The sequence below is a fragment of the Lemur catta genome, chromosome 1 (assembly GCF_020740605.2).
Source record: "Lemur catta isolate mLemCat1 chromosome 1, mLemCat1.pri, whole genome shotgun sequence".
NCBI lineage: Eukaryota > Metazoa > Chordata > Mammalia > Primates > Lemuridae > Lemur > Lemur catta.
The window spans coordinates 144558527-144572915 of NC_059128.1; the positions used below are offsets into that span (position 1 = coordinate 144558527).

Here is a 14389-nt window from a genome sequence, read left to right on the forward strand (position 1 = left end):
GCACACTCACATGTCAGCACTGGTGGTGGCCTCCGGGCCTGCAGGGGGATCAGGAGCGTGTGGGCTGACTGGGTCTCCACTAAAATAAAATCATCGAAATCCCCAAGGCAGTCAGGAACAAACTGGACAATGTACTGGCAGGTCATTCCAGGAGCCACCATTCCACCTTTTCCTGGAAACATCCCTGTGCATGACAAAGGTCTCAAATGAGGATCAGAGACCAGCCAGCCACCAGGCCTTGGGCTCAGCTGCTACAGACACCAACTGCAGCTGGGGCTGGCTCTCTGAGCAAATGCCTTCTGGGCCAAGGCCACGCTGATGGCAGAACCGCCAGTGCGCATGAGGGGAGCAGGCTGAGAAGGCAGGGACTCAGGTTAAAATGCCAGGGCCCCAGGGGAGTGATACGGTCCACCTGGAACGGTTAGGTAGGCCCTATGGCTTAGAATTTATTTGAGGGCAGCAGAGAGCCCTTTGAGATTTCTGAGCAGGAGTGACATGATCACAGTTCTTCTTGAGACAAACACTGTGACACCAAAGCAGGAAGGCTGGCAGGGGGTTTGCTGCAGGGGTTTAAGCAAGGAATAAGGAAGGCCTGACCGAGGGCAGTGGTGGCACGAGGGGTGGGGACATGGCAGAGCCAGTGCCTAGCGAGCAAGAGAAAGGAGCTGTCAGCACGCTGAGACCTCACCGGCAGCTGAGTGTGAGGGGCCTCAGGGACCGCTGCGGGAGACTCGGGCCTGAGCTCGGCCACCAGCAGGGCGGGAGTCAGCTGAGGGCCAGATGGGCCAGTGACCGGCAGCAAGCCCAGCAAATAATTGTGAAGCAGTCTAGACAACTGCCACACTGAACTTACCCAACCCCAGACTGAAGTGTGGGGTGGAAGGTGGGAGGACTCGCAGGTAGCGGCTGGTCGAGGTGGTGTTCTGCAGCGCGATTACCATCTGTTCAAAGGTAAAGGTGATCACTTTTAGACAGCAGCTTTTGTGGACAAAATGATATGATGTCCAGGATTGACTTTAAGTGGGAAGAGGGTAGGGGTATAAGTGAAATAAGCCTGGCCACGTGCTGGTAACTGTTGGAGCTGGCTGGTGGGCACTTGGGGATTCATTATGCCATTCTATCTACTTTTGTCTGTTTCGGAAGGTTTCCGTAGTAAAAACCAAAATACACAGTAAAAATGAAGGTGGGAATAGATCTGACCTATTCTTTGTCCTATTGTTTAAAATACCCACTACTATATACTGGGCACCTGCTGTGTGCCTCCTCAACCTCACAACAACCAGAAAAGGTGGGAACTGGCTCTATATCTCAGCAGAAGAAAGTTCAAACAGGCATCTTAGCTGATAAGCAAAAGTATTGAGATTTGAGCCCAGGATGTCTGGCTCCCAAGTTTTGTCCATGTCACCTCTTACTTACTGTCTTCTTCCCCACACAACCCTCTGAGCCATTCTGCCCACGGTCCTGGTCTAGGGTGTTATGGGCACCTGGATGCCAGGTTGCAACTGGTTCTCTCTCCATCACTCACCCCACCCAGCCCCCTGTCCCTTTCCTCCACTTTCTGTCCCCTCTACCCCAGACTGGGAGACCCCTAAGGGCGTTGCCAGGAACTAACCCTCCAACAGCAGTATTTTGTGAAAGTTTATACTTAAAAAGATGTATAAATGATAACATGACAAAAGCCATGTTTCCATCACCCAGATTAAGAAATAAAACATTACAAATGAAGTTGAAGTCCTGTGCCAGCTCGCCATCACATAAAAATCTATGTATGTCCTCATGCTTTTATTGATAGGTTTATATTCCTAAATCAACATTTAAGTCCATTTTGGGCCAGCATGACACATTGCATCTACCCATCTGTGAGCCACGCCCATATTATGGTTTTAATGTTCATTTCTCCGTTGTTAATGATGGTGAGCACCTTTTCATACGTTTATTTGCCATTTGGGTTTCCTCTTCTGTGAGCTGTCTATTCATATCATTTTACCATTTACCAGTGTGTAGTTTATCTTTTTCCTGTTGACTTGTAGGAGTTCTCCATATATTCTGGATACTGATTCTTTAAGGTCTATGTTATAAACATCTCTAAGTTTGTAAACTTGTATTGTCTTTTGGTGTAGTTTCTAAAACTTTACTGGAAAATTTACCCATCTTTTATGGTTCGTTCTTCAGTTTCAAGAAATCTTTCCATACCTCCTATACTTTCTTCTAAAAATGTTGCTCTTTTTGCCTTGAGATCTTTGCTGGAAAGTGTTTTGTTTGGGGTACAGAGTAAGGTGGGGATTAAGTTATCTTCCATATGGAGAGGATATTAAACTCAGTTTTGTAGCTTCAGTTCTGCACGTGTGCATGGACCAGCCCTAACAAGAGTACACGCTGTTCCCTTGGTCGTGAAGCTACTTGCAGCCACTGCTGTCATTATAGCTCAAGGTGCTCCCAGCAGCAGCTGCTCCTCATGTCAGCTGAAGCAGCCTCGAGAGAGCCTTGCTCCAGCCACACAGGGCAAATCTCCAACCAATGAAAGGCAGGAGCCGGTGGTTTATATGACTTCTTAGGGGATGTCCCACAAGATGAAATAATCACTTGCACTTATTGGCAGTCAGCTCCATAGTGCATTCTTATATTGGTTTTCCCTCCTTCCTTTCCCCCCTCCTCACTGGAATTGTATATGCTAGCACACAGTATCATCCCCTCAGGGTCTGCTTTACAGAAACTTAGGCTATGACAGTTGGCATCAGAAAAGTCCTAAAACAGCACTCTTAGGATGCAGTTCTGGAATTGGCTTGCTCACCAGTGTGGTGGCTGTCAGAATTCTAGCTGGTGGGAAGTGGGGTGTGAGGACCCTGGTATGCTGTCGTCACGATTACTAGGGCTTTTCCTAGTGGTCAACTGAAATGAGGTGCAGGTGGAAGGTCAGGCGGTGGAACACATGGTAGCTGCGGTGCCTGCAAGGTTTGGGGCAGTGATAATTATAAAGATTGTGGCGAGGGCTGGCTTTCCTTAACAGCATTGGAAGCCTTGGAGGAAAAACATGATAGGTTCAGGGCAGCCAACTGCCAACTCAAGGCCCGCTGTGAAGACATTCGTTGGATTCCTGGGTTACACATAATTTGCTCCTGTGTGTATGTGTGCGTGTTTGTTTTTTCCTTGTTTGATTTGGTTTACTGTTTTGTACCTAGTATTTCTGCATGTTCTTAAGCAAGACTGCCTTGTGTTTTTTATTTGGCGTCGAGGTAATTAAGCTCATTACCTAATAATGAAGGCACATTCCCTCTTTTTCTAGTCTCTGAAACAGGTTATATAAAATAGGGATTAGTTTGAATGTTTGCTGGTATATACCTGTAAAATGAGCTGGGCCTAGTATTACTTTTTGTGGAAAGCTTTTTTTTTTATTTCAGTATATTATGGGGGTACAAAAGTTTAGTTTACATATATTGCCCTTGCCCTCCCTCCCCCCGCCCCCAAATCAGAGCTTCAAGCGTGTCCATCCCCTAGATGGTGCACATTGCACTCATTATGTATGTATACACCCATCCCCTCCCCCTGCACACATCTGCCCAATACCTGATTGATGTTATTCCTAAATGTGCTCTTAGGTGATGATCAGTGAAACCAACTTGATGGTGAGTACATGTGGTGCTTATTTTTCCATTCTTGGGATACTTCACTTAGTAGAATGGGTTCCAGCTCTATCCAGGAAAATACAAGAGGTGCTATATCACCATTGTTTCTTATAGCTGAGTAGTACTCCATGGTATACATATACCACATTTTATTAATCCACTCATGTATTGATGGGCACTTGGGTTGTTTCCACATCTTTGCAATTGTGAATTATGCTGCTATAAACATTCGGGTGCAGGTGTCTTTTTTATAGAATGACTTTTGTTCTTCTGGGTAGATGCCCAATAATGGGATTGCTGGATCAAATGGTAGGTCTACTTGATTCTGTTTAAGGTAACTCCATATTGCTTTCCACAGAGGCTGCACTAGTTTTCAGTCCCACCAGCAGTGTATGAGTGTTCCTATCTCTCCGCATCCATGCCAACATTTATTGTTTTGGGACTTTTTGATAAAGGCCATTCTCACTGGAGGTAAGTGATATCTCATTGTGGTTTTGATTTGCATTTCCCTGATGATTAGAGATGTTGAGCATTTTTTCATATGTTTGTTGGCCATAGTTCTGTCTTCTTTTAAAAATTTCTATTCATGTCCTTTGTCCACTTTTTGATAGGGTTGTTTGATTTTTTCTTGCTGATTTTCCTGAGTTCTAAATAGATTCTAGTTATCAGCCCTTTATTGGATGTGTAGCATGTGAAAATTTTTTCCCATTCTGTAGGTTGTCTGTTTGCTCTCGTAACAGTTTCTTTGGCTGTGCAGAAGCTTTTTAATTTGATCAGGTCCCATTTATTTATTTTTGTTGTTGCTGTGATTGCCTTTGGGGTCTTGTTCATAAATTCTTTGCCTAGGCCAATGTCTATATGAATTTTTCCCACATTTTCTTCTATAATTCTAATAGTTTCACACCTTAAGTTTAAGTCTGTTATCCACTGTGATTTGATTTTTGTGAGAGGTGAAAGCTGTGGGTCCTGTTTCAGTCTTCTACATGTGGCTATCCAGTTTTCCCAGCACCATTTATTGAATAGGGAATCTTTTCCCCATTGTATGTTTTTGTCTGCTTTGTGAAAGATTAGATGGCAATATGAGGATGGTTTTATATCTGGATTCTCAGTTCTGTTCCACTGGTCCTGTCTGTCCCTGTTCTTGTGCCAATACCAAGCTGATTTAATAACCACAGCCTTGTAGTACAGTTCAAAGTCTTGTAAATTAATACCCCCCATTTTGTTCTTATTGCCTAAAATTGCTTCTGCTAAACGGGGTCTTCTCAGGTTCCATACAAAGCATAAAATTATTTTTTCTATATCTGTGAAAAATGATGTTGGTAATTTAATAGGGATTGCATTGAATATGTAGATCTGTTTGGGTAGTATAGACATTTCAACAATGTTGATTCTTCCAATCCACGAGCATGGTATTGTTTTCCACCTGTTTATGTGCTCTGCTATCTCTTTCCTCAGTGTTTCATAGTTCTCCCTATAGAGGTCTTTTACCTCCTTAGTTAAATATATTCCTAGGTACTTTATTTTCTTTGTTGCTATTGTGAAGGGTATTGAGTCTTTGATTTGGTTCTCAGTTTGGCTGTTATTGGCATATATGAATGCCTCTGATTTGTGTGTATTTATTTTGTATCCTGAGACTCTACTGAATTCATTTATCAATTCCAGGGGTCTCTTGGGTGAATCCTTGGGGTTTTCTAGATATAATATCATATCATCAGCAAAGAGTGAGAGTTTGATCCCTTCTGTCCCCATTTGGACACCCTTGATTCTGCTCTCTTGCCTGATTGCTCTTGCAAGGACTTCCAGCACTATGTTGAATAGCAGTGGGGACAGTGGTCAACCTTGTCTGGTTCTAGTTCTAAGTGGGAATGCTTTCAATTTTTCCCCATTCAGTATGATGTTGGCTGTGGGTTTGTCATATATGGCTTGTATCATTTTTAGGTAGGCCCTGTCTATGCCTATTTTGTTAAGCGTTCTCATCATAAAAGGGTGTTGAGTTTTGTCAAATACTTTTTCTGTGTCTATTGAGAGATCATATGGTCTTTGTCTTTGCATCTATTTATGTGGTGAATTACATTTATAGATTTGCGTATGTTGAACCATCCCTGCATCTCTGGGATGAAGCCCACTTGGTTGTGATGGATTATTTTCTTGATAAGCACCTGGATTCAATTTGGTAGGATTTTATTGAGAATTTTTGCATCTATATTCATAAGGGATATTGGTCTTTTTTGTTGCATCCTTTCCTGGTTTTGGTATCAGGTTATGTTGGCTTCATAAAATGTGTTGGGGAGGATCTGTCCTTCTCGATGTTGTGTAATAACTTTTGTAGGATAGGCACCAGTTCTTTGTAGGTGTGGTAAAATTTGGGTGTGAAACCATCTGGTCCAGGGCTTTTCTTTTTGGGAAGGTTTTTTATTGCTGTTTCGATTTCAGTTCTTGATATTGGTCTGTTCAGGAATTCTATTTCTTCCTGGTTGAATCTAGGGAGGCTGTGTGTTTCTAAAAATCTGTCCATTTCCTCCACATTTTCCAGTTTGTGTGCATAAAGGTTTTTGTAGAATTCATAGATAATATCTTGTATCTCCTTGGAGTCCATTGTAATTTCTCCTTTCATGTTCCTAATGGAGCTTATTAGAGATTTTTCTTTTCTGCTCTTAGTTAGTCTAGCCAAAGGCATGTCAATTTTGTTTGTCTTTTCAAAGAACCAACTTTTTGTTTTATTAATCTTCCATATAGTTTTCCTGTTGTCCATTTCATTTAGTTCTGATTTGATCTTATTAATTTCACTCCTTCTGTTGGGTTTGGGGTCAGTCTGTTCTTCATTCTCCAGATCTTTGAATCTATTCATCAGGTTGTCTATTTGTAAATTTTCTGTCTTTTGGATATAGGCATTTATGGAAATAAACTTTCTTCTCAGGAGTGCTTTAGCTGTTCCCACAGATTTTGATAACTTGTATCTCCTTTCTCATTTAGTTCAAAGAATCTTTTGATTTCTGTCTTGATTTCCTCAGTTATAAAATAATCATTCAGGAGAATGATTATTTGCTTCCATGACTTTGAGTAGAAATGAGAAATGCTCAACGATCCAACCCAGAATCTGAAATTCCATCAGGTTGTCATGGATTCTCAGTCTCCTCCTCTTCGTGACAGCTCCTCCATCCTTTCTTGTTGCCCATGACCTTGAGACTTATTAAAGAGTACTGGTCAGCTATTTCATAACATGTCCTTCTAGAATGCCCTTCAATGTGGCTCTGTCTGATGTTTCCTCAGGATTAGATTGAGGTTATACACTATTGGGAAGAATACGACCAAAGTGATTTGCTTTTCTCAGCAAGTCATATGGAGGTATGTGGTGTTGATGTGTCTTGCCAGTGGTGATGTTAACTTTCACCACTTGCTTAAAGTGGTGGGTTCCCGGATTCTTCACTGCACAGTTACTGCCTTTACTTTTGTAATCACTGAAGATTTGATGAGGAGGAGACTATGAAATAATCTGTTTCTACTTAAACTTTTATCCACTAATTTTAGCACCCATTGGTATTTCTTGCCTGAAGAAATTATTAGTGTGAAATTTAATGGTGACTTTTTATTTCTCTCATTCTTTCCACATTACTAATCAGAATTCTTCTGTAACAAAGAGTTTTCCCTTCTCCCCCATTTATTTATTAATTCATATATTTACTTATATCAGTATGGACTCATGGATTTTTATTTCATTCTTTGGGCTATAATCCAATATGATCATTATTTATTTTATTGCTCAAATTGTTCCAGCTTTGGCCATTGGGAGCTCTGTGTCCTTTTGACATGCTCCCCAACCCCACTCCCATCTCTCTCTCTCTCTTTTAGCACTTCCTTGCTTTTTGGTAACACAAGATGCTCTAGGTTCATCTTTTATTTTCCTTGCTTCAACTCTGGAATCAATGAGTTCTCCAAGGACCCCTGGTTCCTTTTATTGGAAAATGGTATTTAGAGACCAAGATCTGGACACTGGATATGCTTACTGCTACTAGAGTGTCATTATTTCTATCTCTCTTAGCCAATAGAGCTAGGAAATATATGGATGTATACTAACTAACACATTCACATACATCTACATCTATTCCTGTATCTATCCATCTGTGTGTATACATACCCACACAGAGAGTTTTAAACCATGAATTCATATTTACACATTCACCTATAATCTAGCATCATAAAGTTCATTCTAGCCTTCCTCCTTTCCTTGTAATTTTCTGCAACAGTAAGAAACCTAATTCTCATTCACATATATTTTTAAATTTAAAAAGTTTCATTAGTATCAATATAAGTTTATGACAAAAATGATGCCCTAAGTCCCTCCCTGAAATACACTAATTCTGTATGATTTTCTGTGTAACTGGCCATATGTGCCCAGATTTCACAGTCATAATCATTATGTTGCACTTTAACATTTTACATATACTCTCCCATATATTTAAACATTTTTCATGTTTAGCAACATTCTAAAGGAATAAATACCTCACTAACCCATTTGTGAGTTGTCATTCACTAACTTATCAAAACCCCTTGGGAAGTCATATTATTTATATACGTGTGTGTGTGTGTGTGTGTGTGTGTGTGTGTGTAAAATAAGGCATCTTTCTTTTTTTTTTTGAGACAGAGTCTCACTTTGTTGCCCGGGCTAGAGTGAGTGCCGTGGCATCAGCCTAGCTCACAGCAACCTCAGACTCCTGGGCTTAAGCGATCCTACTGCCTCAGCCTCCCCAGTAGCTGGGACTACAGGCATGCACCCCCATGCCTGGCTAATTTTTTTCTATATATATTTTTAGTTGTCCAGATAATTTATTTCTATTTTTAGTAGAGACGGGGTTTCGCTCAGGCTGGTCTCGAACTCCTGACCTCAAGCGATCCACCCACCTCGGCCTCCCAGAGGGCTAGGATTACAGGTGTGAGCCACCACGCCCGGCCAGGCATCTTTCTTGACTGACCTTTTCAGGAGTAGGCAGGGCTGAGGGGTAGACCCATATCCAAGTATTCATGTAATTCACTCAACAAATACTTACCGAGGGCCTACTATATGCCAGCACTGGTAATAAAGTGATAACAGAAACCCAGAAATAATTATTGCCCTTGTAGGGCTGACAGTCTAGTGGGGAAGATAAATACAAAATTATGTCATTAGGATGACTTTCCAAAGAAGTGACAATTATATAAGATAAAGGGATGCACAGTAGACACAGGCAAAGTTGGGAGGAAAGACTGTTCCTTGGCAGTCTGTGTCCACCTCATCTACAGCCTCGGGGTCTCCAGGCTCTGGGCACAGGCTTCAAGTCCTGCAGATAAATATCTCCCATACGTCCTTAAGCAACTCTCCCTTGCCCTGTTCCACTCCCCAACTGCAATGATTTTTGCCCCCTTTCTCTGAGTCTTTGGCAACTTTTCCAACTGTCCTTGAAGCAAGATGGCCAGGTACAGAAGTACAAAAGAGAATACATCACTGTTAAGTTCAAGGAGTAAGCAAAATGCTTCCTCTAACATTTAGCGTATAGAACTGCCATGTCAGTCTGCTTTTGCCATGAGTGGTTGAGAAGTTCCTGAAGAACTGTGAATATGCAAGCGCTCTTTAGACTGTAAAGAATAAACCACATGTGAAGGGATTATTATCATTAAGCCTAGTTGTCTTTGCACATGGTGAGTGGAGTTGGCGATTGCTAAGCTTGGTCTTGACCTGATTCCCCAGGATAGTGTGAGGTTAGCATTAAGAAAGAAGTTGGGAAAAAGGAATGAGGAGAGTCTGTACACACTGCTCTTGCAGGAATCACTGGATATACTATTAAGGTGCAGAAGACAGTAAGAAGGAGAAGAGATTCAAATACATATACATATTTGCTATGGTTCCAAAAAGAAACAACAGAAGAACCCAAACTAATAGAAATAGTTGCCTACAGAGGTAAGGAGAGTACAAGGAAGAGGATATATGAATAGAAGTCAGAGGGAAATTTTTTAAAATGAAAATCACAGCTAATAAATGCAGAAGGAATAACAGAATTAGAAATCACCATTTTGTAACCCCTAATTTAAGAAAAAATGGATCTGGGCAACAATCATCTAGCAGTCATCTAGGCTGTTAACCATTAAGTGAAATATTGATAAGAACTTTATAAGGAATGAATCAGGCTTACAACACCTGACACCGTTCATCACTGATAATTGGAAACTCAGATACCATGCTTCCTCCTGATAGAATGCAATATAAAATACACAGTACCACCAAAGAAGTATTTTTGCCAAAAAAAAGAAAAAAATATTGGACCCGAATCTAATCAAACCTCTAATCTAACTAACTACCAATTTATGGAAAATGTAGAATATGAAGAAACATGTTTAATGTCATAATAATAGCACAGTTAGCCAAATCCAATTATGTAAGAAATTGCAATTTCTTTTTTTTTTTTTTTTTTTTTTGAGACAGAGTCTCACTCTGTTGTCCAGGCTAGAGTGCCATGGCATCAGCCTAGCTCACAGCAACCTCAAACTCCTGGGTTTAAGCAATCCTTCTGCCTCAGCCTCCAAAGTAGCTGGGACTACAGGCATGCACCACCACGCCAGGCTAATTTTTTCTATTATTTTTAGTTGTCCAGTTAATTTCTTTCTATTTTTAGTAGAGATGGGGTCTCGCTCTTGCTCAGGCTGGTCTTGAACTCCTGACCTCAAGCGATCCTCCTGCCTCAGCCTCCCAGAGTGCTAGGATTATAGGCATGAGCCACCGCGCCCAGCCAGAAATTGCAATTTCTTCAACAAAAAAATAAATGGTATTTTTAAAAAGCAGGAAGTAGGGGAGGAATTATTATCCACTAAAGGAAAATTAAGAGATATTTTAATCAAAGGCAATGTTTAGATTCTGATTCAAAGAAACCAACTGTGTATCGACCTTTTTTAACAAATGGGGGATGATCAGACATGGATGGGTATTAGTTGATATTAAAGAATCACAGTTAATATCGCTGGGTGTGATGATGGTATTATGGTTACTTTGTAAAAGTCCTTATATGTTAGAGATACTTATTGAAGTATTTAATTGAAGAATGACACAATGTGTAGGCTTTTCCTTAAAAGACTCCAGTGCATCCCTATGCACTCTTACACACACACGAAGAGTTCGTAGGGGTAATATATGAAACCAGATTGGCAAAATGTAGATAACCGTTGAAGCTGCATGGTGGGCACACAAGGGGTTGTTATAGTCTTTTTCCTAGTTTTGTGTATGGTTTTAAAATTTCATAATAAAGACTTCAAAAAATAAGGAAGAAGATGGGGTGGGATATGTAAAGAAACAAAATTTCTACCTCATAAACTGATCCAATTTCATAATCTGTGAAAAATCCAATTGATGGCTTAGCTAGAAACACTGGAGCTTCAGTACAACTGTGGGAGGGAAAAAGAGAGGAAAGAAAGGCTATTAGTTTCATCCATATGATGAAATACCAGGCAGTGACTGACTAATATAAAAATAAATACATCCAAGACATCAAAGATAGTCACAATATGTCATTTGTTGCTTTTTTATTTTTTTTTCTTTTTTGAGACAGGGTCTCACTCTGTCGCCTGGGCTAGGGTACAGTGGCATCATCATAGCTCACTATAGTCTCAGACTCCTGGGCTCAAGTGATCCTTCTGCCTCAGCCACCCCAGTAGCTGGGACTACAGGCATGTGCCACTGTGCCTGGCTAATTTAAAAAAAATGTTTTTATACAGATGAGGTCTCGCTATGTTGCCCAGGCTGGTCTCAAACTCCTGGCCTCAAGTGATCCTCCTGCCTCGGCCTCCAAATGCTGGGATTAGAGGCGTGAGCCACCACACCTGGCCCTAGGGTGTTTTTTGGCATCTTTTTGGTTGTTGTTGTAAAGTAGGTTACAAAAGAATTTTACAGCATGATCCAATCTTTGTGAAGATATTAATATATGTAACTATGTATTTGATTTTCAATATGTACAGGAAAAACCTGGAAGCTTAAACCCCAATATGTTAACTGGGTTTTTAATACAGGTGCTGTTTTTCTTTTCAAATATTAGTCTTTTCTAATTTTTCTTAATAAAAATATATTATTTGTCTAATAAAGAAATGTTAATAGTTTTAGGTTCATTAAAATTATGAACCCATGAAGCAACTCCTTCCTTTCATGAGTACAATTATTGAAATATAGGCAAAGGCACTCTTAAAGAAAAATCACAGTTTGCCCTATCACAATTTGCACTAATTATTTATGACAATTCAAACTTTAAACATTTGTTATTATCCAAGACATATGAATCCAATGGAAGGAGCACACAATTGTAGAGATTCCTCCCATTTGACCCAGACTGCTCAGACATAAATAATGGGTTGCACCAACCCCTGTTTCTCAAGACCCTGGCAGGTAAGAAAAGCATAGGTCGGGCGCGGTGGTTCACACCTGTAATCCTAGCACACTGGGAGGCTGAGGTGGATGGATGGCTTGAGGTCAGGAGTTCGAGACCAGCCTGAGCAAGAGTGAGATTCTGTCTCTATCAAAAATATAAAGAAATTAGAGAGAAAGATGGTGGAGTGGTGGTGACCTCCCGGATTCATGCTCCTGGAGAGGAAGGCATGGATCTCAGTCTGCCACAACGCTAGAGGATCGCTCCCCACAAGAACAGCGGTGTGAATCCACGGAGAACCAGTGTGGGACACAGAGAGCAAGAAAAGACTGACGTGAATGGGAAATCAGATCGTGAAAATCTGGAGAGAGCGGGACGGACAATAGAGAGGTGAGCATGGGACGGCTGTACCCGCCTCACCAGTGAGTGAGGGGGGTTCAGCCCCACAGGAAAGCGGCCTGTTTCCCCACTGACCCCCCACTCCCACTCAGTTAGGGATCTGCCTGAAGCTGGTGCGGAATCACCGCGGGAGACGCGGGGCTCTGTGGAGAGGAGACAATAGCGGGAGGCATTTCGGACACGGGAGCCCTGTGGGCGGACTGCAACCCGCGGGAGAGGGTTCGCGCTGGGCAGCAGCAACAGACACCTGGGGGACGCCGAACTGTCTCCTTTACGCGGGTGGCCGGGCTCCCGCAATCCCAGCTCCTCCGGCCCCTGCGAGACCCTGAACATTCGCCCTCAGTGCCAGCGATCTGCGGGCGGGCAGCTGCCATTGTCAGGGTCCACAGCCTGGCCGCTGTGGAGCAATTGGGAACCGGCGGCTCCATCCCCTAGTCCGGGGACCCCCACTAGGAGCTCCGCCTTTGCGTGAACACTGAGGGCTTCTCCAGTTGCGAGGGAGCCGAGCGTGGACCTCGCGGACATTGGGGCGGGCGGACCATCCCCCCGGGGAGCTGCAGCAGCCGGGGGGCTGGGCGAACGCGGGCACCCTCCTCCCCTCCAGCCACTGTCTTTCGTGCAGAGAGAGGCAGAAACCACCTCCGGAGAGGAAGAGGCAAGGAAAAAGTCGCTTTCCATCTGCAATTAGAACAGCCCAGTGACTTGACTCTCAAACCGGTTTTGGGTCAAATTAATTCTCTGGGGCTGGACCCAACAGGAGCAGCCCCCAGCTGAGGCAGCAAAATCCTGAACAACACACGAAGGGCTCCCCCTCATGACAGAGGAGGCAGCTTACCTGGGCTGCTGCACAGCCCAAGATCAGCGCGCACAGAGTGCCTCTGTCCAGCCTAAAGCTGAAAGAAGGGACCTAGAGATTGATACAGATGGAAAGGGCTCAGCAAAAGAACTCTGGGAGTATAAAGAATCAAGCTGAAATCTTGCCCTTAAAGAGGATTACTAGTTCTCTACCAATTGACACAAACCAGATTCAAAATAGCAACATGTCACAGGAAGAATTTGAAACATGGATCATAAATAAGCTGAATATTATGCAAGAAAAAATGAATAACCAACACAAAGAAACCATAAAAAAGATCCAGGACTTGGAAGAAAAATTCACTAAAGAAATCAAAATATTGAAGAAAAATCAAACTGAACTCCTAGAAATGAAGAATTTATTCAGGGAACTACAAAACACAGTGGAAAGTCTCAAGAGCAGGGTAGATCAAACAGAAGAAAGAATCTCAGAGATCGAAGATAACACTTTCCAATTAAATAAGTCAGTCACAGAGATGGAGCAAAGAAATAAGAGAAAAGATCAGAGTCTACAAGAAACGTGGGATTATGTGAAGAAGCCTAACATGAGAGTTATCGGCATTCCTGAGGGTGAAGAAGACAATAAGCAAGGTTTGGATAAGCTATTTGAAGATATAATTGAGGAAAATTTCCCAGGCCTTGCCAAAACTCTAGATATACAGGTTCAAGAAGCTCAAAGAACCCCTGGGAGATTCATACCAAATAGGAAGACACCATGTCATGCAGTTATCAGACTGACCAAAATATCCACTAAAGAGGCCCTTCTTCGAGCTGTAAGGAGAAAGAAACAAGTAACATACAAAGGAAAATCCATCCGAATCACGCCAGATTTCTCAACTGAAACCTTACAAGCAAGAAGAGACTGGGGCCCCATTCTCACTCTTCTGAAACAGAATAATGTCCAGCCTAGAATCTTACATCCAGCTAAGCTCAGCTTTATATATGAAGGTGAAATTAAGACATTCTCAGATAAACAAAAACTCAGAGAATTCACCAAGACAAGACCAGCTCTCCAAGAGGTACTCAAAACAGAGTTACACACAGACCAGCACAAGAAAGACCCATGAATATAAAACTACTCAAGAGAAGATAAAAACTCAGTTATCACAGTGGCTCAAGAGAGAAAACAGAATA

The 14389-nt window shown here is 42.1% G+C and overlaps 1 protein-coding gene across 3 annotated transcripts in view; it reads right to left on the reverse strand.

Annotated features, from left to right (window-relative positions):
* The window catches only part of DLEC1 (DLEC1 cilia and flagella associated protein), a 72129-nt gene that overhangs the window by 39826 nt on the left and 17914 nt on the right, over positions 1-14389 (reverse strand). The window contains exons 6-8 of one of the 3 annotated variants that reach the window (XM_045536594.1): positions 10952-11030; positions 854-941; positions 11-184 (exon numbers count right to left, since the gene is read on the reverse strand). In XM_045536594.1, coding sequence (XP_045392550.1) covers positions 11-184; positions 854-941; positions 10952-11030 — 341 coding nt within the window. The remainder of the gene's footprint in view (positions 1-10; positions 185-853; positions 942-10951; positions 11031-14389) is intronic. The other 2 variants (XM_045536600.1, XM_045536608.1) reach the window with 2 other exon arrangements.